The sequence below is a fragment of the Lepidochelys kempii genome, chromosome 5, assembly GCF_965140285.1.
Source record: "Lepidochelys kempii isolate rLepKem1 chromosome 5, rLepKem1.hap1, whole genome shotgun sequence".
NCBI lineage: Eukaryota > Metazoa > Chordata > Testudines > Cheloniidae > Lepidochelys > Lepidochelys kempii.
Window position 1 is genome coordinate 121746748 of NC_136384.1, and position 27373 is coordinate 121774120.

At 41.4% G+C, this 27373-nt stretch overlaps 1 protein-coding gene across 6 annotated transcripts in view; it reads left to right on the plus strand.

The window, feature by feature from the left end:
* Positions 1-27373, plus strand: part of KIAA1958 (KIAA1958 ortholog) — a 114545-nt gene that overhangs the window by 68154 nt on the left and 19018 nt on the right. For 5 of the 6 annotated variants that reach the window (XM_073345653.2, XM_073345654.2, XM_073345658.2 and 2 more), the window contains one exon: positions 12134-13310. The exons of the other annotated variant lie outside the window; for it this stretch is intronic. In XM_073345653.2, the coding sequence (XP_073201754.1) occupies positions 12134-13179 (1046 nt within the window). In that variant the 3' untranslated portion in view covers positions 13180-13310. Of the gene's footprint in view, positions 1-12133; positions 13311-27373 lie in introns of those variants that run through there. 6 annotated transcript variants of the gene reach the window in all.

Below are 27373 nucleotides of genomic sequence, written 5' to 3' on the forward strand. Positions count from 1 at the left end.
CCTCATCTGTTTTTCATCTACTTCTTCATTGTTTCCCTCATTTTTACATCCTTTTTGTTCATTTTCTCTCTGCATTTTCTAACTCTGTTTCTTATCCGCTGTCTGGAGTGCATTTAAATCAAGAGCAGGCAAATTGTGCTCTGTGAACGTGTAGCTGTGGGTCTCCCCTTTGAGACCAAGTGCATTGTTATTGGCAATGTGCTCGTTAAAATAAAGGCATCTACGCTCCCTAGTACAACACTGTGGCCCTTCTGTGGGACGACCACATTAAAAAAAATAGTAATTGGGGGGCTATGCATGGGAATGTGTTAATCCTCTACCAGTATTGAGTGGGAACTAGAGCTCAGTCAGCCAACTTCGATTCCTGGAACAAATTATTAAACCATCAGGAATAATAGGGTGATAGGTAATAGCTAACATGGATTTGTCAAGAATAAATCCTGCCAAACCAACCTACTTTCCTTCTTTGAAAGGGTTACTGGCCTAGTAGATGAGGATAGGGGAAGCAATAGATGTGATACATCTTGACTTTAGTAAGGATTTTGATACAGTCCAACAAGACATTCTTATTAACAAACTAATGGAAACAGTGGTCTAGATTATATTACTATAAGGTGGGTACACAACTGGTTGAAAGATTGTACTTAAAGAGCAGTAATCAAGGTTTGCTGTCAAACTGGCAGGATGTATCTAGTTGGGTCTCCCAAAGTTCCATTATTCAATATTTTCATTAATGACTTGGATAATGGAATGGAGACTATGCTCATAAAATTTGCTGATGACACCAAGCTGGGAGGGTTGCAAGCATTTTGTAGGGGAGGATTAGGATTCAAAATGTCCATGACAAATTGGAGAATTGGTCTGAAATCAACTGAATAAAATTTCATAAAGACAAATGCAAAGGTACTTCACTAAGGAAGGAAAAATCAAATGCCCGATTATAAAATGGGGGATTACTGGCTAGGCAGTAGTATGGCAGAAAACGATCGGAGGGTTAAAGTGGATCACAAATTGAAGATGAGCTAACAATGTGATGCAGTTGCAAACAAGGCTAATATCATCCTGGAGTGTATTAACAGCAGTGTCATATGTAAGACATGGGAGGTAATTGTCCTGCTTTACTCAGCACTGGGGAGGCCTCAGCTGGAGAACTGGGTCCAGTTCTGGGCACTGCACTTTAAGAAAAAATATAGACACATTGGAGCAAGAATAATGAGAAGGGGTTTAGAGAACCTGATTAGTGAGGAAAGGTTAAAAAAGTTGGGCATGTTTAGTCTTGACAAAAAGAGGGGGGACTGATTACAGTCTTCAAAGGGCTGCTATAAGAGATGGAGATCCATTGTTCTCCATGTCCACTGACGGTAAGACAAAAAGTAATGGGCTTAATCTGCAGCAAGAGAGATTTTGGTTAGATGTTGGGACGCATTTTTAACTATAAGGATAGTTAAGCACTAGAATAGGCTTTCAAGGGAGGTTGTGGAATCCCCATTATTGGAGGTTTTTAAGAGCAGATGAGAGAAACACCTGTCAGGGTGGGCTAGGTTTATTTGGTCCTGCTTCAGTGCAGGGGACTGGATTAGATGGCTTCGTGAGGTCCCTTCCCGCCCTACATTTCTATGATTCTATAAAGCGGAGGCTAAACGGTTAGGGGGTGGGTACATGTTCCTCCTCTTCTCTGCCCCTTTACTCCTTGCCTCTGAGAGGAATAAATGCTGTGTATTATTTATCTCATATGATCCATAGCAAACCAGGCACCCAAAAAGGCATCTTCGGTCATTCTAACCTTAGTCAATATGATCACAACATACTATATTATCATTATCATCATTGTGGTAATACCTAGAGGGCACAAACTGGGATTAAGGTTCCTTTTTGTATTTTAGACATCTTTTATGTGTATTTGGCTACCGTATGTTATCATCCTGGTTTCTAAGAATAACAGTAGTGTTGTATTGCAACTTTCCAGACAATATTTTATGTGTTGTATCTAACTTCTCTGTTTGTATGCTGTGAAATATAGATCCATGTTCCTAGATCTTAGATGGTCTAAAGATTCTCATAGATCATAAAGGGGTTCAAGTATTTCTATGAACTACCACCAAGAATCCTACAGGTGTTAATAACTAGGCACAGTAAGCATTCATACAGAGCATATAAACCTCACAAGGGCTCCTGTGGTGGTTTGCTCCATGTGAATATCTTACAAATGCAGAAATAATGCATTCCATCTTCCGAGGCCAGCGATGCACACCAATACATCACACAGCAGTTGATGTTTAAAAAAAAATTAGGTATTCCCAGACAAAAACTTCATGACACTAAGCTAGGGCTCTAAATCGCTTACAGTAGCTTAAATGGGAAACACTGTAAAATAACCTTGTAGTTAAGAAACACCAACCCAAACACACAAACAGCCTCCAAATCAGTCAGCCAGAAGTGTCAATGTTAAGGTTACACTTAAAATAAAATAAAAACCACCAAAAACGTTGAAAGTACATTTCAGGCCCTGCATTCTGAGGTTGCTACTAAAGTATTGCAAACGTTGAAAAGGAAAAGCATGAATCTCCTAAATAAATAAAAGAAGGGTGGGTCAAGAAGGGGGGAGAGGAAAGTGTCCTTTTAATTTTAATTGGAGGTAGGTTGTTTTCTTCTAAATAATTAAACAGCCAGGGCCAGATCCTCAGTTTGTGTATATCTGCAAAGCTCCACAGAAGCCAAAGGAACCCTGCCAATTTAAACCAGCTGAGGATGTGACCAGTTATGTATCAGTTGCATCTGCTGTTTATGGGGCTGCTCCTGTAAGGTTCTGAGGGAGTTCAGAGAACTCAGAGCCTTGTAGAGTTGGGCTTCAAATTTTGTAGCATTCATGTGTGAAATCCTGGCCCCATTCAAGTCAATGGCAGGTTTGCCATTGATTTCAATGGGCCAGGATTTTATCCCATGTCTTTAAAGGGTATGTTGGTCAGGTCTGGATTTAGGGTCAAGTGACCCAGGTAACCGCTGGGAGTGCCTGGCTTGGAAGGTGCCGGGTTCGGGGTGTTGTGCATGAATAAATACAGATTTACAGTTCCTAACATGCAAATTATTCGTCTATATGACAGGGATAAATCATGCATGCAAATTGTGCATCAAAGTTGTGAAATGGGCTACAAATGCAATAAAAAATAAGGTATTCAAAAATTTAACAAACTGTGTGGGGCAGGGGTGCGCCGAAGATGCTCCTCGCCTGGGGTGCCATCTGGTCTCGGGCCAGCCCTGATTGTGGTAAAAGTGGGAGAAAAGAATACATGCTGAAAAACCAAACTACAACTAGAGTCTGCCTTAACATCTGTTCAGATGTACATACTGTAACAAATGAACAGACGACTAATGTTTATTTTAGAAACTCTTACTTTATTGAGATATCAGGTTACAAATATTCTTGTGCTCATTTACTTGGACTCTGCATTCATTTTTCTTCAAGGAAATCTGAGTATGTCTTAATTTTGGACTCATGGAAATATTTCACTTGTAATTTTGGGGAAGTTAATTGATCATAAATGTAATTTGTGTTGACCAGAAAACCTTAAGAGCCTGTGCAAATGGGTTTTAATTAAGAAATATTAGCAATCTTAGAGATTTTACATGCCATTGAAAGCACTTGATAAAAACATAAAAATATAGAGTCTTTGGCCTAAGCATTGTGGTGTTTAGAGGAGGGAAAGTTAACTGATAGGGAGAATTCCATGGCAATATAACTGACTATGGTAAAAATTCAAGCAAAATGTCCGGTGTGGGATTTTTTTTCCTTGAAAGTGATCGTTAGCCACTGTGTTATTCCTTTGATACTGCATGGTTCAGAAGCTGTTATATGTCAAAACTGATAAATATGTATTTTGCAACTGAAGCCCTTCTGCACTTTTTGTATGTATGTGTATATGGGCGGAGGAGAAGCTGCCAAGCAAAGTCAATTCTTAACAGATAGTGAGGGCATAAAAATGCCAGAAATATCATTCTACAAGTGCTGTGCTGTCTGTTATTAAAGGATGTCTTACTCTTGGAATGGTTCTGCATAGTCTCAGGCACGATTTATCAATGAGACCTCTTAGTCTGGGAAGAGGTGGTTTCCCATCTTTACAACACTGAGAAGAGAGAGTGACTTTCCAATGTTCTTTCTAGGACAGAATGAAGAGCCAGATAGCTGTCTTCTGAATTCCGTGATCATAAAGGTTGCTTGTATTCTGGGTATGGCCTTGCCTGTAAATGTGACATTAGCATTTACTGTGAGCAAGTCTCTAGAATAACTGTATTGTAGTGCTAGGCACGAAACCTGCAAGGTGCTGTGTATCGTGTTTTCAGCACGGAGTTGTGAGCACTTAGCACCACAAGGCATGTTTTTGACAGCAGGGCACGTTTTTGTTCACTTGTATTAAAATATTCTTTAGGCAGTAGGTTTGCACTTAAGAATCTATTCTAATCAGAGAGAGAATTGGCCAGTGAACAAACTCTGGGTATGTGTACGCTGCAAATGAATGTGTAATTGCAATGCGGGCAGGCATACCCATGCTAGCTTTAACCTAGCTAGCCAAGGTAACAATAGTAGTGTAGACGTAGTGGCATAGGCTTCAGCACAGCTAACAACTTGACTATGTACCCTGGCTCTCTCGTGGGCTTGTACTTTGGTTGCTAGTCTGTGCTGAAGCCCGTCCCACCACATCTTCACTACTGTAGCTTAAAGCGATCACAGGGATGCCTACCTGTGCTGCAATCTAGGGTGACCAGATAGCGAGTGTGAAAATTTGGGACAGAGTGTGGGTGGTAATAGGCATCTATATAAGACAAAGCCCCAAAGATCAGGGCTGTCCCTATAAAATCAGGATATCTGGTCACCCTACTGCAATCAGGCCTTCCTTTGCAGTATAGACATTCCCTTTGACTGGTGACATGTGCAGCTTATAAGAAAACCACATCACAACTAGCATCATATTTCTGCCAAGATCTAACTGTCTATAGGTTCAAAGTTAAACTGAATTTGAGACTACCTGTAGTAGCTCCATCTGGTGATTGTCAGTAATGTTATAAACCATTTGCTTTTGAACCTTAAAGAAACCAGCATCTGAGTCGAACTAAAACAAATATTTATGTCTTTGTGTATAACTACAGAAGAGTTTAAATGCAGCTGTCTTACTCAGTGTTACCCAATGACTTTTCATGCTGAAATAAAAACAACCCTCAATTTGTAATTCAATTGTTAGTGTTAGACCTTATCCATACTGCAATCAGAATAGAAAAAAATCCAAACCATGCTAGTTACATCTGAGTTTTACACAGCTGTAGTTTAGTGAGGAAGGATGATCTGGTTGTTAAAGTGCTAGTCTGGGACTCAGAAGATCTGTGTTCAGTTCCTGCTCCACCACAGACTTTCTGTGTGACTATGGGCAAGTCACTTAGGCCCAGATCCACAAAGGTAGTTAGGTGCCTAAATACCTTTGAGGATCTGTCCCTTAATCTCTTTGTGCCTCAGTTTCCCTTCTGTAAAAGGGGGATAATAGTATTTTCCCACCTTGAGGGGTGTTGTGAGCACAAATACATTAAACAACATGAGATGCTTCAATACTACAGTAAAGTGAGGCTGCATAGATCAGTATGGACATCAGTATGTTTCAAAGCTATTTTATTAACTAATGCTGCCAGCAAACTCAGTTAAGTACAGTTTGAGTAGCCTAGGTTCTCAGGAAAAAACTGGTCAGAGATCTGTTCTGAATGGAACCCAGCAGTATTTCAGGTTGTTACGAGCAGGGTTCTGTCCTGAGAATACACAAGATTGTATCAATGCTATATATGTTTTTAATTTTTTTTTTCTTTCTAACAAGCAGCAAAATAATTTGTTAGGACTTCAGAAAAACCCGGCTCCGCAGAGCGCATAATGCAAATTCACATGACACAGCAAGGGCAGGATATGGACAGGAAAAGGGGAAAAGCAAGACAAAGGTGACTATGACAGGCTCAGTTAAGAGTAACATTAGGCCTCAGAATCAGTGGATATTGACCGTTCTCCTAGGACAGGGATGTAGACCTTTGTTCCCCTGACCGAGATCATATGGCTGAGACCAGGAAATGAACTCCAGTTCCTTAGCAGCACTCCTAAGTGTCAGATCCTTATTATATAAGGCCTGTACACTTCTTTGTGGCTACATTAACCTTTTTTTTTTAAACCTTTCCTTCTTCCTCATTTCCTATAGGTGAGATGCGGGGAGTTAAGATTTTAATGAGGCCAGGGAGAATAGAAACAGAGTTATTTGCCCCCTTCCAACTCTTGTAGAATACAGGTTGCTGTTTGAAATCTCTGTTGGGTAGACATTGGTTGTGTCAGAATTATATTTCTCCGGCATGATTCTGCACGGCATTACCCGTGGCTTCCGCCAATGGAGGAGCGACATTTTAACGTAATGGGCCTGATTCGCCACAGTTACATCGGCATAAAATCAGAGTAACACAGTGGCGAATCAGGCCCATTACGCCAGACTCTCAGCTGGTGTAAATGGCTGTAGGTCTGCTGATTCCCATGAAGCTCTGCTGATTTACACCAATGGAGCACCTGCCCCATTATGTTTAAAAGTCCCTGCCTCCCACGCAAAGTGACACTCCAGACCACTGAAATAACTAATCAGAAGATAGTGATAGTAGAGAGGTTACATTGGATATGGTTGCCAAAGGCGCTGATTTGTTAATAGTAACTACCAGGCATCTTTAAAGCACAGAGGATTTATAACAGCTTACTTACAGATATGAAATTTATCTTCACAAGTTCAGCAAAGATGAGTGACTGTGTGATGCTCCTGTGTTGTGACAAGCCATCCTTTAACAAGTGATGATTTATGGCATATTTAACAGGAAGCTGTTGTATGTGCCGTGTATACAGAAGCAGTATTTTAAAAGTGTGTATGGCGGTGGAAAAGTGGACTGCCAGTCAAAATTAACAATTAACTTAGGCTTGAATAGAGACTGGGAGTGGCTAAGTCATTATGCAAGGTAACCTATTTCCCCTTGTTTTTTCCTACCCACCCCCCTCCTCAGATGTTCTTGTTAAACCCTGGATTTGTGCTGGAAATGGCCCACCTTGATTATCATATACACTGTAAGGAGAGTGGTCACTTTAGATAAGCTAGTACCAGCGGGAGAGTGGGTTTGTGTGTGTGGGGTGGGGGGGGGTGAGAGAACCTGGATTTGTGCTGGAAATGGCCCAACTTGATTATCATATACATTGTAAGGAGAGTGATCACTTTAGATAAGCTATTACCAGCAGGAGAGTGGGGTGGGAGGAGGTATTTTTTCATGCTTTGTGTGTATATAAAAAGATCTTCTACACTTTCCCCAGTATGCATCCGATGAAATGAGCTGTAGCTCATGAAAGCTTATGCTCAAACAAATTGGTTAGTCTCTAAGGTGCCACAAGTACTCCTTTTCTTCTTGCAAATACAGACTAACACGGCTGTTACTCTGAAACCAGTCAAAATACTGATGACTTATAAATGGTGATTGATGTACTGAAGTAAATGTTTGTTCCCATGCTTTAAACAGCACCAGCTCTTTATTTCAACACTACCCTACCAGAATAAAAGGATTTCTCCCAGGCATTGACCCATGTTAGTTTCCATTGTGGTATACTGGGGTTCTTTTATCTCAACATCAATATTGTGGTTAGTCTTCAAAACAGAGCTGTTACTTTTTATTCACACGTTCACTGCAGAAACCTGATTCAGCAGTGTTCTTTTGACAGCTGGCATGTGCTTCAAAGGGGATGTATACAGTCCTTGACCCTTACAATTCCACTTATCCTGCATGGGGATCAACGTCCCATGGGTGGGTTCCACTGAATGCATGGCCTTGTGGTTAAGAAGCAAGACTGGGACCAGGAGATCTGATATGGGCTCTGTTCCTGGCCCTCCTGCATGACTTTGGGCAAGTCACTATCCATAAAATGGGGCTGCTAATACTAGTTGTCTACTCTGGAGGAATGCACCTTCCCAATCTTGGGTTGCTCTGGGGGCTGGAGAGGCCCCCAGGATAATTTAGGCAGCCCTGTCTGAAATCTCTGCAGCCCCATCTGTCCTTGACACAGCCTTCTGATTCCAGACGCACCCTGGCACACCCCCTACTCTGCAGCTTTTGATGGGGGTCCTCGGAGAGTAGCCTTATTTCTGTGTTCTCCAGTGCCTGTCCTGGGGGAATCTTCTCCCGGCTGGAGCCAGGGCTTTTAGGGCCCTTTTACACTGCGCTGGCCTAGTGTATAGGGGCCAGAGCAGGAATGAGGTTCTCATTCCAGGACAGAATTAAGCAGCAGCACTCAAGTGGATCAGGGACTGAACCTACAAGATACCGAGCACCTCCTATGTGGGGCTGATCTCTCTCTGCTCCCTCCGGAGTTAATGAGAACACTCAGTGCCTCACAGGAGGTGCTCAAGGGAGATGATCTTCAAACATAGGCAAAAGGTGGTTTTGCCCGATGCTGAGGCACTATACAGTAGCAATGACCTATTTCAGTTACACAGGAAGAAAGAAAAGGAGGATTTATGGCACCTTAGACACTAACAAATTTATTTAAGCATAAGCTTTCGTGAGCTACAGCTTACTTCATCGGATGCATTCAGTGGACAATACAGTGGGGAGATTTATATACACAGAGAACATGAAACAATGGGTGTTACCATACACACTGTAACCAGAGTGATCACTTAAAGTGAGCTATTAACGGGGGAGGGGGGGGCATGACACCTTTTGTAGTGATAATCAAGGTGGGCCATTTCCAGCAGTTGACAAGAACGTCTGAGGAACAGTGGGGGGTAGCGGGGGATAAACATGGGGAAATAGGTTTCAGAGTAACAGCCGTGTTAGTCTGTATTCGCAAAAAGAAAAGGAGTACTTGTGGCACCTTAGAGACTAACCAATTTATTAGAGCATAAGCTTTCGTGAGCTACAGCTTTGTGTAATGACCCATCCGCTCCCAGTCTCTGTTCAAGCCTAAGTTAATTGTATCATTCTGCTCTTAGGCCCTGATTCAGCAAAGCACTGAAGCACACGAGTCAGTGGGATCCTCGTGTACTTTGTTGAATCAAGGCTTTAATACCCTAATAAGGCTATACTGTACATACACAGAAATGGAAGGATAGGATAACATAACCCTTTACAGTGACAGCAAGAGCAGGATTTTAGCCTTGTGTCTCTTCCAAATCATGTCTGTTTAGTTCCCTGACCTCCCTCTGCCCCACCCTCCAAAAAAAAGTTTTACTAATGCTAATAGTGCAGAAATAATGCAGCTGTTGAAAAACAGTTCATTTTTATTCATCATCAGCAGAAGTGCCAGCTGATTTCTGATTCCAGATCCTTATTGTTGCTGATGATGAGACTGAAAGCAGATAGAATGCAGTTGGATTTTCAGATACTAAAGTCATCATGTTTTGCTGGCTATTAGGGAAAAAAAACATAGTTACTTAAAAACTAAGCAGTTTTCAATATGGAAGTAATTAATGGAAAATAAATATGGAACAGCATTTTTACAGAACTTCTGTTTTGATCCTAATTACACTCTTGGAAACATGCATCATATGATATACAGTATGGTGACTGTATTATGCTTTTTTCTTTGTCTTGATAAGTGAATATAGGACAATATAACTCCTATGTTTATCTGAACAATAGATGAAATACTGGAGTTGAATAGCTATCTCAAGATGCATCCATGTTGAGTCCTTGGAGACTCACTAGTTCTCTTGAATTATGTGTATATTAGAAACATTTCATCTTTGTCACAATGATCGAAGGAAAAATGTAAATATGACATCTTGTCAGACTTAAACATCTGACATCCAAATTACATACCTGTCAACATTTCAGGAAGAAAATGAAAGTGATAAATAGCAATCAAAGAGGGTGGGCATCCAGTACATTGTTCTGCCTTTGGTCCTGTCTCGTCTTTAAATTTCACAGATTTCCTCTTCCTCCTGCAATTCACTACAATGAGCGGGGGATCTGGGGTGATTGGAGAGCAACCCTGAATATCATGGTTATGGTGTATCACAGTGCCGTCAGGGGAGGAGTAAGCTCTGCAGCACCTGAGCTCCACACAGGGCTTCTTTCCCTTCTGCAGGCAGGGCTGAGAGACTCTTCTAATCTAATCTGGGAAAGTGGCCAGTTCCAGCTCCTTCTAGTGCCCAGAATTGAGGTCCAGACAATATGTAACTTCAGACCAACTGAAAAATCTGGCTTATCCTCCAAAACACTTTAAAATGTGGATGATGCCAGTATTTGAGGGCTAGCAGAAGAAAGATTGAATTTGTGAGCATCACCCACTAAACACTGGTGAGTTAACTGGCCTGATGTTATTTTGGCCTGATTTAAACAGGCCAAAGTGTTTAAACAGGAAGAGTGGGTAGTGCACATTGTCTTGTACAACATTTGTAAGTGCTATGTAAATTGGATAAATCCAGCTGTTTGCTAGGTGTTACTGTGTTCTCACTGAAATGCAAATGCCAGTTCCTATCTGCAGTTATAAATAAGGACACTCTTAAAGGCGACCTGCAAAGGGCAAAACAAAATGAAATTGTATCTAATGTTGTTTTTTAATTACATATAAAAAAGACCTGAATCATTTCTGCATGTTAATTGGGAAAATGTCAGAACCGAGTTCCTTTAACTACAACAGAGCATAGCTAATTCTTTGTGCTTGTCACTGAAATTTTCCTTCTTTGTGTTTTGTTGTTTATCATTTTCTAATACCATTAAGCATTGTCATATACCTGAAGAGACCATTCCATCTTTGTGCTTCTAAATTACATCCTTGTATAGATGGGTAATTTGCACATGTAAAGAAAATAGTCTTTCAATATCACATGTAATTTAAATGTAAGGACCATTTTCCTTTTTATGCTTTTCATGCCATGATCAGCAAGAAAATTAGTATCTCAACAAAAGTTACCTTTAGTGATGGCTTGAACTCTGATTAACAACTGTGGTTTGATATGTCACCGATCACAAAGACCTATAAAAATATCCTTGTAGACCAGCATAAAATTGTTTCCAGATTTTGATCTTCTGCCAAGGTTTCCAGCATGAAAGAAAGGTCAGTTCCTCAAGGAGAAACGGTTCCACTCTCAAGAAGAAACCTGATTGTGTAGGTGATCTTAAGTCTAAGTGAATTTGTGGAGTGCTGTCTTGGTAGCTACTGATGTTTTTCTTCTCTGTCCCCTAAAGATGAAATATTCTCCATCTTTCATATCTGTACACTTGTAAACAGGGGCGGATTTAGGGGCAGGTGATCCAGGCGACTGCCTGGGGTGCTGAGCTCAGGGTCCTGTGCATGAATAAATACAGACGTACAGATCCTAGTGTGCAAATTTATCGTCTTATATGACCGGGAAAAATCATGCATGCAAATTATGCATCAAAGTTGTGAAATGGGCTACAAATGCAATAAAAAATAAGGTACTCAGAAGTTTAACAAATGGGAGGAGGGGTGCCAAAGATGGTCCTCACCTGGGGTGCCATTTGGTTTAGGGCCGGCCCTGCTTGTAAACTATGGATTGCACTGTAGTATGGTTATTTGCAAACCCTTTGTGTTTGGGTGTGCTGTGTTATAATGTTCTGTACATTTCTGTCTATATTTATTTAGTACTTGAAAACACATCTCATTAAAGATACTTTTTAATGGAATAAATATGATGTTTTAGTTTTTGTTTTGTTTTTTAATTGGAACCAGTACAACCTCTGGTTTCACAAATGAAGCAATTCCGAATGGGTTTAGCTACTCGAATTGGGCCCCTGCGCACAGCAGTGGAATCAATCTACAAGTTTTCTATCTCACATTTGTTCGAAAATGCAGACTTGCCTCTAGTCCCAGACTTGTCCACAAATCTCCATGCGCCCAAGTGTGCGCCAGTGACAGGAGGAGCTCATTTTGATTGTTTTTTTGCCATACTCTAGTAACATCATTTGTGAAACTGAAGTTGGCTTTTCAAACATGAGACAGGTATGTAATAATGTTTTCCAATGATCTTTGCGAAATTGATTTTTTTTTCCTTTCTTAAGGAAATTATTTTGGGGGAAAACATGTCGCACAAACTCATTGTTCCCTTATCTATTCTTTTTCCTCTGTCAGACCAGGATGAGAGAGCAGCGGAACTCAGCAGGGAGCAGAATGAGAAAACCATTCGCAGCACTCAGACGGCTCTACGTAACTTCAGAGAGTTTCTCATCTCCAAATATCCCTCAGAAACCCGGGAAATCTATGTCATCCCTTGCAAAGAGCTCGATGCATACCTAGCCTCCTTCTTTGTGGATGCCAGACAGAAGGATGGCTCAGAATATGAGCCAAACAGCTTGGCCAACTATCAGTGCGGGCTGGAGCGCTATCTCAAAGAACACAGGTACGGATACAGTATTACAAGGGATAAAGAGTTCAAGAGATCTCAAGAAGCTTTGAAGCAAAAGCAGATAGAGCTGAGGTGTAAAGGCAAAGGAAACAAGCCACACAAATCCATGAAGCTGACCTTTGCTGATGAGCTTATCCTACGCAAAAGAGGCTTGTTGAGTCGATATAATCCCGAGGGGCTGCTGAACCTTGTCTGGCTAAATAATACTAAGGCTTTTGGACACTGCACAGGTTTTCATGGGTCCACCCTCAAATGGGGGGATATCAGGCTCCGGGTGACAGAAACAGGCTTGGAATATTTGGAGTGGATGGGGCAAGAGACTGGTGATATGAATGCCAAAACCAAGAGAGGAGGGACTGATTCCAGAGTCTATGCCACCCAGCATGCTCCACAGACCTGCCCAGTGCAAGACTACAAGGAGTACGCTCAAAGACGGCCCCCTGCAATGCGATACGAAGATGCTCCTTTCTACCTGTCCATCAAGCCGGTTGTCAATTTGGCTGCACTTCATTGGTACAACTGTCAAGCCCTGGGGAAGAACAAGCTTGCAAAGATGGTAAAGACGATGTGCGAGAAGGGCAACATCCCTGGCAGAAAGACCAACTTCAGCGTCTACCAGAGCTGCAGCACCCTGTCCGAAGCACAGAGTAACCAGCTGGTGCTAATCTGTAACAATTTAAGTCAACAAGCTGCCCAGTCTATGGCAAGCCACTCCAGTTCTGGCAACTTCATAGTGTCGGCTTCTTATGACTCTTCCTCCGACACAGCTTGAAAGGTGGATTTCAATTGAACAGTTTTTTGTTAAACATTGAATTTATGCCCAATAATACACATCAACTGTGATTGTACACTACTTCCCCACACCTTCCCAGTGTTAATTCACTTTATAAAAAATATAAATATATAATATATTTTTCTTTTTACAAATAAGTCGATAGAAATAGTTTAGTATTACTAACATAGTATTTATAGTGTTTAATACAAAAATGAAAGCTACTTATGGGTTATAATATAATTGCAGATTTTACAAGGGCAAAATGGTTCTCAGGCAACACGAGAAACTGGAAATACAGTTTTTAACATGCATGCAAACAATGAGTGTAAATCCCCATGGAGGCTTACATCTTAAATCTGTTTTAAATCATCTTTGTAAAGCTTCTTATTTTGATCTCCAAGGTAGAGGGAGACAAACTTAGACAAACTGGCTGCTGCTTCTTACCTGAAAGCTTGTTCTAGTTCAGCCAGACCAGGAAATAAGAGGTGTATCAGTGTAAGCTTGTGAAATCATTTAGAGCAGTTTATGTTTTCTTATTATTGTGGTTCCTGAGGCTCATTTATGCCAGCTGGAAAAATATATAATATTCCTAAACAAAGTCCACTGAAGACTATTTTTTAACTACTTTTTGTTGTTGATTTTCTGTGATCAAAAATGTCGCTGGTCTTTAGACTATGAAATATTGTTTTGAACAATATGCAAAGGTGTAATGGCAAAAAGACTGTTATACAAATAATCTTTACTGTTTCAAACTGTATTGGTCATTAGTATTTTGTTTTATGTTATACATGGAAATGCAACCTGAGCTTCTACTAAATTAGAATTTCAGCCACTCTTTCAATTTTCCAGGGAATGCAACAGTGCTGAAAAATCAGAAATCTCTTCCCAGGCCATAAAAATAGAATACAGATAAATCAAATGTGTCTTAAATTGTCATTCAACATCCATAGGAGGCATAATAGACAATTTAAATGATTTTTATATTTAATATGTGAGGGGGTAAATTAAATTCTTAAAATACTAGAAAACACAGTGAGCTAAATTCAGCTATTAACACACAATTCCCACCGAAGACAATAAGTGTGAATATGAAAGCAGAATTTGGCTCTTAAAGACTAAATAATGACTGTTATCTTTCCAACTGATTTACTTTGCAGTATAATTGTTCATTAAGCACAGGGAGGACACTAACAAATTAAACATTTCAGCTGGAACCTTTACATTATAATCCCTAACCTTTAAAATTAAGTATGATCATTTTGATGGTAATTGAACTGAGTTTATGCTGCATTACATATGAAAATGCTTTGCTAAGGTACCCTAGCACTGCAAAGATGAGACTTTAGACAAAACCACTAGCAAGTTGATCTGATGGCCATTGAAGTTAATGGGAATCCATCCATTGACTTCAACCGGTGCTCGATCAGGTCATAGGTGAGCAAGCTGTCTGTTTCTTCGTTTACATTCTTTAGATCTGCAACTCTGTAGTGAGTGACATTTAAACCAGTGGAGAATAAAGGGAGGGTGAGAATAAGGGTAGCAAAAAGAAATAGAAACTGACCAACCCAATGAATATATTTTAACGGGTGCGAGGATAAAGTTTTCTCCTATGCAGAGGATTAATACAGGGTTCTATGCATCACTTCAGCCTTATTCTGAGGTCTTCAGTGGAATGTTAGTAGCACGTCGACCTTGTGTTGACCCTCTGCACAAGCATGAATTTCACCCCAACGAATCTCTCTCCCACCTGACCTTGTAACACACATCAACTCTAAAGCAACTTGTGTGTGGCACAATCTGCTTTTGCACTCCCGGTGATACCTACATATCAGTATATCTGTGGCGCTACAGGGCTTTGATTTCTCGTGTGCTTGCTAAACCAGAGTTTTGGACAAGAGGGTAAAATCACCAAGAGCTCCTCCTCTACCCATCTTTCCCGCCCCTGAGTTACTAACAGATACAGTACCCTTTCTTCCCCACTGTTGAGGACTTTGGGGTAGACGTTGGTTTGGCTGGAGTCAGGTCAAGATAGCTGATAGCTCATACTGCAAGTTCTTACTGGCTCTACAAGAGGCATTGGTCTTGATTTTGAACATTGCATTTGAGGCCAAAACTTGCGCCCATGGACATTAGCGTCAGGTGTGCCACTGAGTTCAGGGGATCAGGATACTTGGCCCTTTAGGGTGTGTCTACACGGGAGTTGGAGCTGTGATTGGAGAACAGATTGGCGTACCCATGCTAGCTTCAGCCTCGCTCGCACATGTAAAAACAGCAGCGCCAGTGGGCCGGCCTGGGCTAGCAATGTGAGGGTGTGCCCAGGCTCACTGATGTGCTCGTGCGGCCTGGGCTGAGCTAGCTTGGGTATCCCACCTGTGCTGCAGTCAGACCTCCGATTGCAGTACAGACATAACCTGAGTGAAAGAGGAGGGAAAATAATGGACAGAAGGTGCTGGCGATGGGCCTCCTAGGGCTTTTAGATGGTGCCTGCAAATAAATGTGCCAATGCCCCACACCGTTTGGATATCCAAATGCCATTCCTGTGACTCACCCTCATGCGCTGTTCTAACATGCTTCCTTGGAGAGACTTGTGGTGGCGACTGTCTCTGTGATGTTCAAGGTGCTGTAGAATCCCCTTGTTTGGCCTCTCTGCTCCCACAGAACAGAACTGCAGTGTCTTTAGGGCATCTGGCTCCTCCCGCGGCTGAGCAGGAGACACAGGGCACCCGTTGAACCGAGTGGCAACACCACCATGAGAGATAGTAATGCATCCCTCTCGCAGGTCTGGTCAGTATTATGGAACCCGTGTAGGTAGGACCCGGAATTGTTAGCTGAGATGAATCGGTTTGCGGTGTGATTTATGCCTTTTCATATTTTCTGATCAAGCTTTGTCTCCCTGATTGGTCCCATACAGCATAAAAAGAAATACATTTCTCCACCAAACACTTGAAATGCTGCTTTGTGCATGCGAGGGTTGTGTTTTAGGGTATGTGTCCACGCAGCAGCTGCAGTAGAATGGGTGGCGGCTTGCTCTAGCCAGCCAGGTACGTACCCAAAGGGTCAGGTGAAATTGTACTTGGGTGGGTTGCCGGAGCTGCTGCTCATATTGCTATTTTTAGCATGCTAGCTTCTGCAGAGCTAGCACCTGTCTGTCTACCCATGCTGGGAATTACACCTGCTAGCTGCAGTGTAGTCATCCCCTTAAACTTACCAGAGCCTTTTACTCTGGCTGGCTGGAGGCAAGTCTAATCAGAGTAGATCGTTAAGGAAGAAAAGGCACTAAGATTGCTGAATGCACTTGGGGAGCAAAAGCAGTTCCATTGCTTTTTGCTTCTCAATCCTTATTTCTCAATCCATACCCTTCCTGCCAACTCCCATTTCCGCAGTGTTTGTCTGTTTGGCATTTACAAGTTTGAGTTTGGGTTCACGTCATAGGCAGGGCATTAATCTAGATATAACCATGAAAGATAGCAGCTCTGCTAGTTCCCATGCTTAGGAATCATTGTGTATTTTGGAGATTGGGAGGGAGGGGCATGTTTATTGCATTTATTTTATTTTTAAATACATGTTTGTGTATTTAGCCTTTTCTTTTGTACTTTATGACAGCCCTAACGAGTAACTCAGGGTTACAATAGACTGAACTTGTCATGCCAGTGGCAGAATGCTGGAAAGCTTTGCTAGGGATGGTCAGCGCAATACGGAGCTCTCTAGTTAGACTCTTTGTTGAGGTAGCTTTGAACACATAGGGCCAGAATCTGATATCTGTATAGTATGGTTGCCACTGGCGATGTCCACACTGCCAGCCTGCCCCTCCTCCCCCCAGCAGCCTGCCCCCACACCCATCCTGCCCTAGGAGCCCGTGGCATGTTACAGACACTCAGAGCAAGACCAGGGCATTGGCTGGACTTCAGCGTGTTGTCCCCCAGCTGCAACTCACATGGCCAGCAGCAAATAAAACCTGACATGCCACATCCGCTGACCAGGAACAAGCAAGGCAGCAGAAAAACTGGCCTGGCCAGGTGGCAACCCTACTGAGTAGCACCATACTCCAACAGTAGACCCATTGGCATCAAAGGGCACTTGGACGAAGGTGCTATTCAGTCTGAGTAATGGTATCAGAATCTGGACCATAAAGGAGGTGCTATATACGTCTTTATTAATATGCCTGCTGTACGTTTTAATTTAACCTGTCAAAATAGAGCTTTGAGAAGTGAGTTCAAGTACTTCTCTCTTTTTTAACTTTGGGAAAAATGAGTGTAATGACTCTTCCTGTGCGACATTTGCTTGTTGAATTAGCTGTAAGTGGGAATGTTATTGTCTCCACAGTGTGAAGCTTTTCTGTTAGTAAAGCCACAACAGTGCAGCCAGGACATAGTTCCGTAAATTGCCACAAGCCTTTTAACCCTTTATTTCTACAGAAACCAGAGGCTAGATTCTGTCACCCTTACTCCATGATCAGTCCCACTGAAATCAAAGGGACTAGTCATGAAATAAGGTATTACTCATAGCCAATGACATGAGCCATGTGAAATGATGGAGGAGTTGGGAAACTTGTAAAAATGCCTTGAGAGTCTTTGTCTGTGCTATTGACTGACTCCTGTCCTAATGTAAACACTGGCATGGGCTCTGTGCATTTTAAACCAAGTTAAGAAAAGTAGCACCGTTTAAAAGTGTTTAGTATGGTTCGCATCAATATGACGGCCCTCATTTACAGCTAAGCAAACCCACTGGCTTGAGTGGGGTAACTTGGGCATAACTGAGTACAAAATTTGGTCCTCTAATTTATTTTAAAGTCTTAATACAGCTACACAAACCCTGAGCAGGAGAGAGATTTCAGAGCCACTGTTTTTGCTGTGCAAAGTAGGCTTTGCTGAGGTTATTGCATGACCACATTGTCAGTTCTTGCAAAACAACTCGCAGTAAAAAGCATGACACTAACAAGTGTAGTAAATGTAAGGCAAACCATCTGTTTAAAAAGCCAAGAAACAAACCTGGACGTGTGTTATGATCACCCATTAAAATAGACACAGGTGAGTTCATCTGAAAGTGGTCCTTCAAATACATGCATATGAGTCTATTTGAATGACTGGACATTCAGATATGTGTGCCTGTGGATACTAGAACTGAATGCTTATGCCTTGTTTTAATAATCACTAGTGTCTATCTCTGGGGTTATTTCATGTTTGCACAAAACACCTGTTTCACTATGTGATATTCCATGCTTGAGATGGGTGAACTCTGGAGTTTTGTGAGCCTTACAGTCTATTATTTGTGTCTGAAAAGGCTTGCACAACTAGTTCAAGTATATGAATCTTACCTGGGTTACACAAACTTCCACATAGCTATGCTTTTAAATACATGCAGTTAGCATAAAAAGCCTACAAGTTAACTGTAATTACATTGCAATGTGCATAAAAACCCCTCTTCAGTTATTTTGTGTAATAATTCTACAATAATAGTGTACAAGCAACGTAACCTTGGACAATATAACAGTGCAGAGCAGCTATACTTGTCACACAGGTCTGTTTCTTGAAGGACACCAACATTGTGGAACTATTTCATATTAACATGCATTTCTCAGAAGCTACAGAGCATTGATATTTAATCTGTTGTGTACTTACAGCTTTGTTTCGGCATATGAGGTGTTTTACAGGTTACATTAATACACACACTTTGCTCAAGTGTTTGATTAGAAGGAAAATCACATTTTATTACGCTGCTGGTATAGCTGATGTACAGCACAAAACAGCATTGCCTAGTAGGAGGTGGCTTTGTGCTTTCACACTGCCTGGATTCTGGGCTGGACAAGGGGCCAGAATGGCCCTAATGTAAATTAAAATCCCCATAGCACCATGTACTATCCCTATTCTATTCAGATTCCTATATGTCCCTCATTGCCGTAGTATCTGAGTATGTTCCAAACGTGCATTAAATTACATGACTAGCATCTGTTATGTATGGTTCTTCCTTTCTCTCTTCCCCTCCCCAAGGACAATTTGTAGAAGTTTGTGATGGGGTCCTGACCCCTGCTATCCTCGATCCGCCCCCTCCTTTCCTGATCCTGACATGTCCCCTACGCCAGTGGTTGTGAGAAGGCAGCTCACTTTCCCTGCACCAGGAAAATCCTTCCTCTGTCTATGGTGGCACATTCATGGCACCTGCACACTGGAGCGGGGGACAGAGTCTTTCCCCCTGAGTGTGCCTATTTCTATTCCTAACAGACATATTCTGTGGTCCCTGGAGCACCGGGCCCTAGCATTCTGGTGATTGCAGGCTTAGATTTTGTAGTATGCGATCACTGAAAGGAACACCAGTGTGTCTATTTGAATGGCCATGCAAGCCTAGAGATGCATCTCATTGACTTATCATACCTGAAATCGTTTAACACATGTCATTGCAGGAGATCTTTCCCACCCTGCCATGCAGGTTAGCATAGGTGAAATTCACCTTTGCACAAGGTCTATGCACCATTCAAGTCTAACAAAAGTCCTCAAAATAGGATTCAAATGGGACCTAGTGTCACTTGGCACAGGGGGTTCATTTCATCCTATAAATAGTGCCAGATATCAGGAAATAGTATCTTGTCCCAAAACTCCTTGCGTTCCTCAGGGGGTTAAGGGAGCTGTGAAATCATGCTAATTTAACACAGATATATGGTATAATCTGCCCTAAGTTAAATTAAACCATTTGTTACCTTTGTGCTCATCTGGACCAGGTTTAAGATGTACAGTACGTCGTTAAATATGACTGGAAACAGATACGCGTTTTGCTACACGAGATGCTACTTCTGTTGTCACATAAAAAGGCCATTCTGTTCTGACTCAGGCTATTCTGTTCTAACTCACCCAGGGACAATGAATTTTCTTTTTGCGCTTTCATGTATGTACTGGAATCTATTCTCCCATTAAGGGGGAATAGTACATAGAGAAAAGATCCCAAAACATAGATTTATTCATGGAGAGTAAACTCAAACTGTAACTTAGAACTATTTTTTAAAGTTCTGATTCTGAACCCTTTTGATTAAAAACCTTTGGTTGAAATACACCCATCAGAGTAGGAGCCAGGGAAGCCCCCCAAAACAATTAAACCACTGGGATTCTGCTACCATGCAGGCAGGAAGCTGCAAAGTAGACACACGAGGCTACTATATAGCTCCTTCTTGTTCTAGGAATCCCAAGTGTTTTACGAAACAGTGTGTTACCATAGACACAGGTGCCGGCTTTTCCAAACTGTTCCAGCAGTTTTATGGTGGCGTACCTCCACCGTAGCTGATAGTTACACCAGTGGAACCCAGTGGAGAATCAGTCTGTGATAGTAATGTGGCTGCAGAGGTCAATATGGCAGCCATTATCAACTCAGCGACCGAGCCTGAGTTCTAGTGTATCATATGTGTCTGTGTAGACGTAGTAGCTTTTCTTTTGATTGTACAGGGCAAGAGTGTCAGAACACAGCCGGCCACTCTGATGCGAACTGCCGCTTTCTCTACCCTACTTTTCTTAACGTCTCTCAGCAGTGCAGTATCCCCAGCGCATCTCTGCCCGCGATAGAAACGATGGGAGTGCTAGCATAGACGAGCCGCCATCCAGTACTTTCCTCACCCTGCCATCTCGATGGGATCAGAACTGGGTTACGTGAAGCATTGCTAAGGGCACCACCACAGTGCTCCCACCGTTCCTGGCACCAGCCCAGCGGCACCAGCTGGGGTCCAGCCCTGGGAGATTGAAAGAAAATTGCCAGAGTAAATACAAGTAGCTAGTTATGCGTTTGTGGCTTGCAGTCTCAGGAAGGAAACAGCGAGTTTGTTATTCTTGATAATAAGCATTCATGTTAGGGAAATGGTCAAACCGACAGTGACCTGTGGAGTCCTAGTTCCTCCTGATGAAGAAACGTCCGTTTAGTACAAAATTGGCTTGTAACATGGAAGTAACATTTTTCATACAATACAGTTTCCCTATCGGTGTGAGAAATTTCTTTCCCATCTTCTGTTTTCTCACTGAATCGATTAACATTAGGAGGTAATAGATACAAAATTCTATTAGTTGGATTGTGCAAATGATTTATTTGCTGCTAAATGAGTTCTCTTTGTATCGATAATGGATCTACAGTTGAAAAGGGATTAGGAGGTTAGTTCATTACACAGCAAAGTGAAGTATCTTTAACAGGCATCTGTTTTGCAGTTTAATTTGGATCTTCAGTAATGAATGGACACTACATCCATTATGGCTGGGACTTTCAGTAGCCTAAGGGAGTTAGGTGCTCAGTCTCAATGAAATTCAATGGGATTTGGGTGCCTAAAGCTGGTACGCCCCTTTGAAAATCCCACTTTATATCCATTGCATTAATGGGTTATGTGTTTTTTTCCCATTGTTATTTTCTACTGTCTATAAATCTCATGTAAGTAACTGAGTTGCCAACTGAGGTGAAAAATTAACAAAACACAAGTTTTTATTTGGCATAAAAAACCTGATTATTTGATGCTGAAAGAAAATAGACCTTTTAATTCAGTTTCAGAGATATTATCCTTGCTATTTTTTAATAGTCTACTTGTTATAAAAAGACAGTCTGACACTTCCTACGCCTGGAATTTGACCTGCTTTACAATAGCTATAATCTTGTGGAAAATGTCCTGCACATCCTCAGGGCAGTCGTCTCAGCTTGCATAAATTGGTGTGTAGCTCCATTGACTTTCATGGAGTTAGGCCAGCTTAACCCAGCAGAGAATCCAACCCAGAGTATTTATTGGATTTGGGTATTTTTATTGAAATCCACCTCTCCTTCATCAAGAAATTTAAAACACCTCAGGCAATAACCATGGCTTTTATAGGGCCTAGATTTTTTTAAAAAGTTTTGTGCTCTGCTTATGCAGCTACATCAGAAAGAATGCAAAAAAAACCCCCACATCTAAAACCCTAATGAATTCTAGAGATGAGTTTATACCCTCTGTCATGTAAGTGCTCAAAAAAGTGATATTTAGTGCTATTTTAACTAATAGAAATTTTTCACAGGAGGCTAGAAGATTTGAAGGGTGCAGGTCATCAGAAAGGGAGCCTTTCCCTTGTAGGTCATTGGTTTAAATCAGGTCCATGTTGACAGCGACTAGAGTTCATTCTGTCTCATAGTTATTTGGCTAGTTACCATATATGAGACGACTTGGTGGTCTCGATGTAATGCCTAATGGAGATGATTGATTAATGTGTCTGTATCACTAAAAACGTCACTGTTGTTCACAGCAGCCGGAATACTTGGTGATAGTTTCAGTAAAGGCCAAATGAGAGGAGGAAATTTTAGAGGGCAGCGTGAGGAACTCGCACTGCGACAGCTGCAACTTCATAGAATCAGAGAAGTCTAGGACTGGGAGGGACCTTGAGAGGTCATCTAGTCCAGTCCCCGGCATTCAAGGCAGGACTATGTAATAAATAGCCCGTTCCTGACAGGTGTTTGACTAACCGGTTCTTAAAAACTTCCAGTGATTGAGATTCCACAACCTCCTTTCATGTATGTTAGCAGGAATAGAGCTCAGGAGCTTTGATTCTAAATGGTATGCTTGTGGTAGAAGCACTCTTACCTTCTGTGGGCCAACATGTAGGGCATGTCTACAGTTACCTCTGGAGCAATTGATCCAGCAGGGGTCGATTTATCGCGTCTAGCGAAGACACGATAAATCAACCGCCAGGTGCTCTCCCGTCGACTCCGGTACTCCACTGGAGCAAGAGGCGCAGGCGGAGTCGATGGGGGAGCATCAGCAGTTGACTTACCGCAGTGAAGACATGTATTTATTATTCATGTAGCTGAAGTTGTGTAACTTAGATCGATCCCCCCCGCAGTGTAGACCAGGCCGTAGAGGACAACATAATCATATACACTTAACCAGCATTGCACTTTGACCCACAAGCATTGACATCCTTTTTTTCCTCTTGAGTTATGCTTTCAATATCAGTCTTGAGAAAACCCAAAGTGAAACGAAATCAAAACAACTGATTTTCTGCCCGATTTCACATCAAAACTACACAAAACTTTCACTCAGTTTCAACAGGAAACCATAAATCAGCCCAAGTTGGTTTGAAATTGGGGCTAACTTTGCATCGCGCAACCCAAAACAGAAGCTGCAACCCAGTAACAATTTTGCAATGATTTCAGATTTTATTGTGCGTCCTGCTCTCATGGCAGCCATCTAGCTTTGTGTTACAACAGAAAGCTTTGTAAAGGAGATAGAAGGGGTTTAGATGTTTTTATTTAATATGTTGACAGGCTTTACTAGTTTCCCTTGTCTTAGTGTTTGGTTACAGGATACTGTAATGTATATATATGGCTTCTAGAATCTTTCTGGTCAAATTAGACTGTGAAATGACTATGCGACTTTCACTCTGGGGTAATCCCCAGTTTGCTCTGCATTGCTGCTGATCGGATTCCACATCTGTGGTTAAAAGTATTTTATGTTTTTACTTCTCACCTAAGGAACGTCAGGCTTGAGAACAGACCAGTTAAAGAAATCGTTTCCTAGGATTTAAGGCTCGAGAAATAAAAGCAAAGTTTAGAAGAAAAGGGAAAAAAAGGAGCGATACTGGGCTTCTATATGATTTTGAATAACTTCATTCAGGAAGACAAATATGCTCATAGCAAAGAAGAGACAGAGCAACCAATGAGTTATGATTGTGGTAGTAATTTTCTTATGAGTTAATTTTTTTCCCTGTGTGCCAGTCATAGGTCCAAATCTTACAAGCTCTGACTAAAATGGGAATTTTGTGCATAAAGTACTTGCAAGATTGGATCCTAAATGTAACTCATATTTATGTGTATATATATATGTGCGTGTGACTTATACTGCGTCTCTATACATAATATATATACTGTACATTTATATAGATACAGAAAGTATTAGAGCATATACAGAAAAAATCTTACTCATTTGTTCATTAATTTTATTTCAGAATTGTTTTCTGAATATCTGTTCTTCCTGTGACCTATATAATATATTTTTGGGACTTATTCTGCCTTCTTTACTCAGGAAGAATCAGGCTCACTTTAGGGAATATTTTAGCTGAAAAAATGAGATCTTAATAGATTATAAAATCATGCCATAGAGATTCTTGCCAATTTCATAGCACGAGATGAAGGAAGGAAAGAAAATGCTTTCTAAATAAACATGCTTCCTGCCCATTGATCCATACTCACAGCTTCCATGTACTAGAGGAGGAGTTTTAGAGGCTTGATTGACTAAACTCTTTGAGGGTTGCATGGGGTTTAAGTGAGGGCAGAACTTGGTCCTAAATGTATAAATTTTAGCCAAACTCCAACTGTTCTCTGCAGAATAGAAAGGAGGGATTTCATTAGGTAGGGGACATAAGACTGCCAAGTGACATAAGCCACTACAGAAATAAATTTGGTGCTGTACACACTCACTTCATTTCACTTCTGAACTCTTTTTGCCATTACATAGGGATGGAGGTGTCCACAGTTCTTCGGCACTCCTTCAGGTCTCTGGCATGTGTTCGTAGGTCTTGGAGTTCCAGTCCTTTTCTCTTCAAACTTCTCTTGACCAGAGTCTTTCCATCATATCCTGTCTTGCTGTCCTCTTCCTCCCATACTTTCTTTGCTTGGTTGTTCTTTTCCAAGTCTTCTCCAGTCCGCCTCAAACATGTGGTCTCCAGCTATCTGTCATTGAGAGCTAGGGTGACCGGATGTCCTGATTTTATAGGGACAGTCCCTATATTTGGGGCTTTTTCTTACATAGGCTCCTAATACCTCCCATCCCCATCCCGATATTTCACACTTGCTATCTGGTCACCCTATTGAGAGCCCCAAGTTCATCTTCCCCCAATCTCTTCCATGTGCATCCTGTCTACTTTCTGCTTGCCTGCCATCTTCCTCAAAATGTTGTTTTCTACTGCCTGTTTCTTCTTTTCTTCCAGCTATGTAAAACACACCATATATCAGGCAGGGACAAACTCATACAGCATCCACTTTTCCTTTCAGTTTGTTACTTAACTGCCAGTCCTACAGGTCACCTTTTCTACTGCCACTCATGCACATTGGGTGCTGTGTACACTTAGCTGAAATACAAAGTACATAATTGTCAAGCCTGGCTACCAGCTCTCCTTTTTGGTTCTCAGCGGGCACTGACATGCCCAAATTTAGTCTTTGGGTTTCTGACATGCTAGTTTGAGAGCTTAGGTGTGGAACTGGCTGCCCTCACTTGGGCACCCAAGTGTGTGATTTGGGCCCTACACTTCCAAAGATAAGGACCTATTCTCTTTGTCCCCTAGGACTTTGCACAGAACTCACATTGAAACGAGGGTGAATCTCATACATAGAACAAAGAGTCATTATGGCTTTTAGAAATACAATCCATATTGTCTTTTACAGTAGGTTTAAAAATTAAATAAATACGGCATTTTATCTTATTCTTGATATTTCAGGACATTTATTCAGTCTCCACCACCTACACTGCTGAAATCTGAGAATCCCTACATTTGATAATAAAAACAGCAACAGAGACTAACACAGGATCTGGAATGTCCTGCAGAGAGATTCAGATCTTTAGCATGTGAGATAATAATGTTTCTGTTTTGGGGCTTAATTCTGCCCTCAGTTACTGTCATGCAACCCTACTGGCAGGGCCTGCTCCAGGCACCAGCTTTCCAAGCAGGTGCTTGGGGCGGCATTCAGAATGGGGCAGCCGTCCGTGTCCCACGGCTGCAATTTGGCGGCAGCTCCACCGCTCTTCCGGGGGCGGCGGCAATTCAGTGGTGATTGCTTGGGGCGGCAAAATTGGTAGAGCCGCCCCTGCTACTGGGATAACTTCAGTGGCATTGCGCCACTATAGACTAGAGCAGACTCTGGCTTTCTGGTAGGACCCAATTCAACAAGGAATTTACATAAGCAGTGGGACTTAAGCACGTGCCTTATGCCCTGATCCAGCAAAGCTGCTATGCATGTACTTTAAGCATGTGAATAGATACTGACTTCACTGAGATGACCCATATGTTTAAAGCTAAGCACATGCCTAAGTGCTTTGCTGGATCAGTACCTTTGTATCTATATTATTTCTTGTCTTGGTGAACAATACCCGTGCAGTGTAGCGTTCTTGAGCAGTCATAATCTACCAGGTCATGGCAAGGTAAAAGAGAAAGAGATTGGGTTACCAAGAAGAATGTAAGTAAAATGTTGATGAAGATAATTGAATGGCACAGAGAAAGAGAGGGAGTTTTGCAAACACAATAGAACTCTTTGTCTTTTTTCTAAAGAATTCAAACATAATCTTGGTCTTTGACCAGCCTTTTAATGTCCTGTTTTGTTTTACACGGGAATTAAAAAATATTTTCCATTTGTTTTAATTATCTACTCACTTTAACTTTGACCTTTGAAAAGTGTTTTGCTATGACATCCATTGGTCTCATGGTGAGCAGTGCTAGGAAAACAGCAGCAAAAATAAATCTTTTAATTTATTTTACCTACTATGTTTAATCCCTTTAATCTGTTAATAATTTGTGTTTTCTTCCTTTTTGCAAAACAGCAGGTTTATCACTGTTAAGCATGATTTTCAGGGACATATGTTGTTTCACTATAACAAAATTTTCACTGAACAATTTTCCTAAGTGATCAATCCATTTTCAGTATGAAATCTTACTCTAAAACCAACTTTATCTTACTGACTTTTTCTAACTATGCCCTCATTATAGTTAAAACTCAACTTTTTTAACAGCATTTTTAAAAGGTAGATTTTGTTATTTTTCTTTTGTTTTATAAACAGTGTTTGTTAAAAAAGGTTACTGTCTTGCCAAAAAAAGATGATGATTTCTATGCATTGGGTGATTCAGTGATGTTGAGATTTTGCATGTCTTGTAGGTGCTCTTACATATGTACATTTGTGATATCTGTAGAAATGTTAACCATGTCAATCAATGGCTATTAGCCAGGATGGGCAGGGATGCAAAACCATGCTCTGAAGTGTCCCTAGCCTGTGTTTGCCAGAAGCTGGGAATGGGTGACAGGGGATGGATCACTTGATGATAACCTGTTCTGTTCATTCCCTCTGGGGCACCTGGCACTGGCCACTGTCAGAAGACAGGATACTGGGCTAGATGGACCTTTGGTCTGACCCAGTGTGGCCGTTCTTATGTTCTTATGTATTGCTGCTATAACCACTTATTGTAGTTAACTGAAAAATCTGTACTAAGAGGCTGTGCCAGTTAAT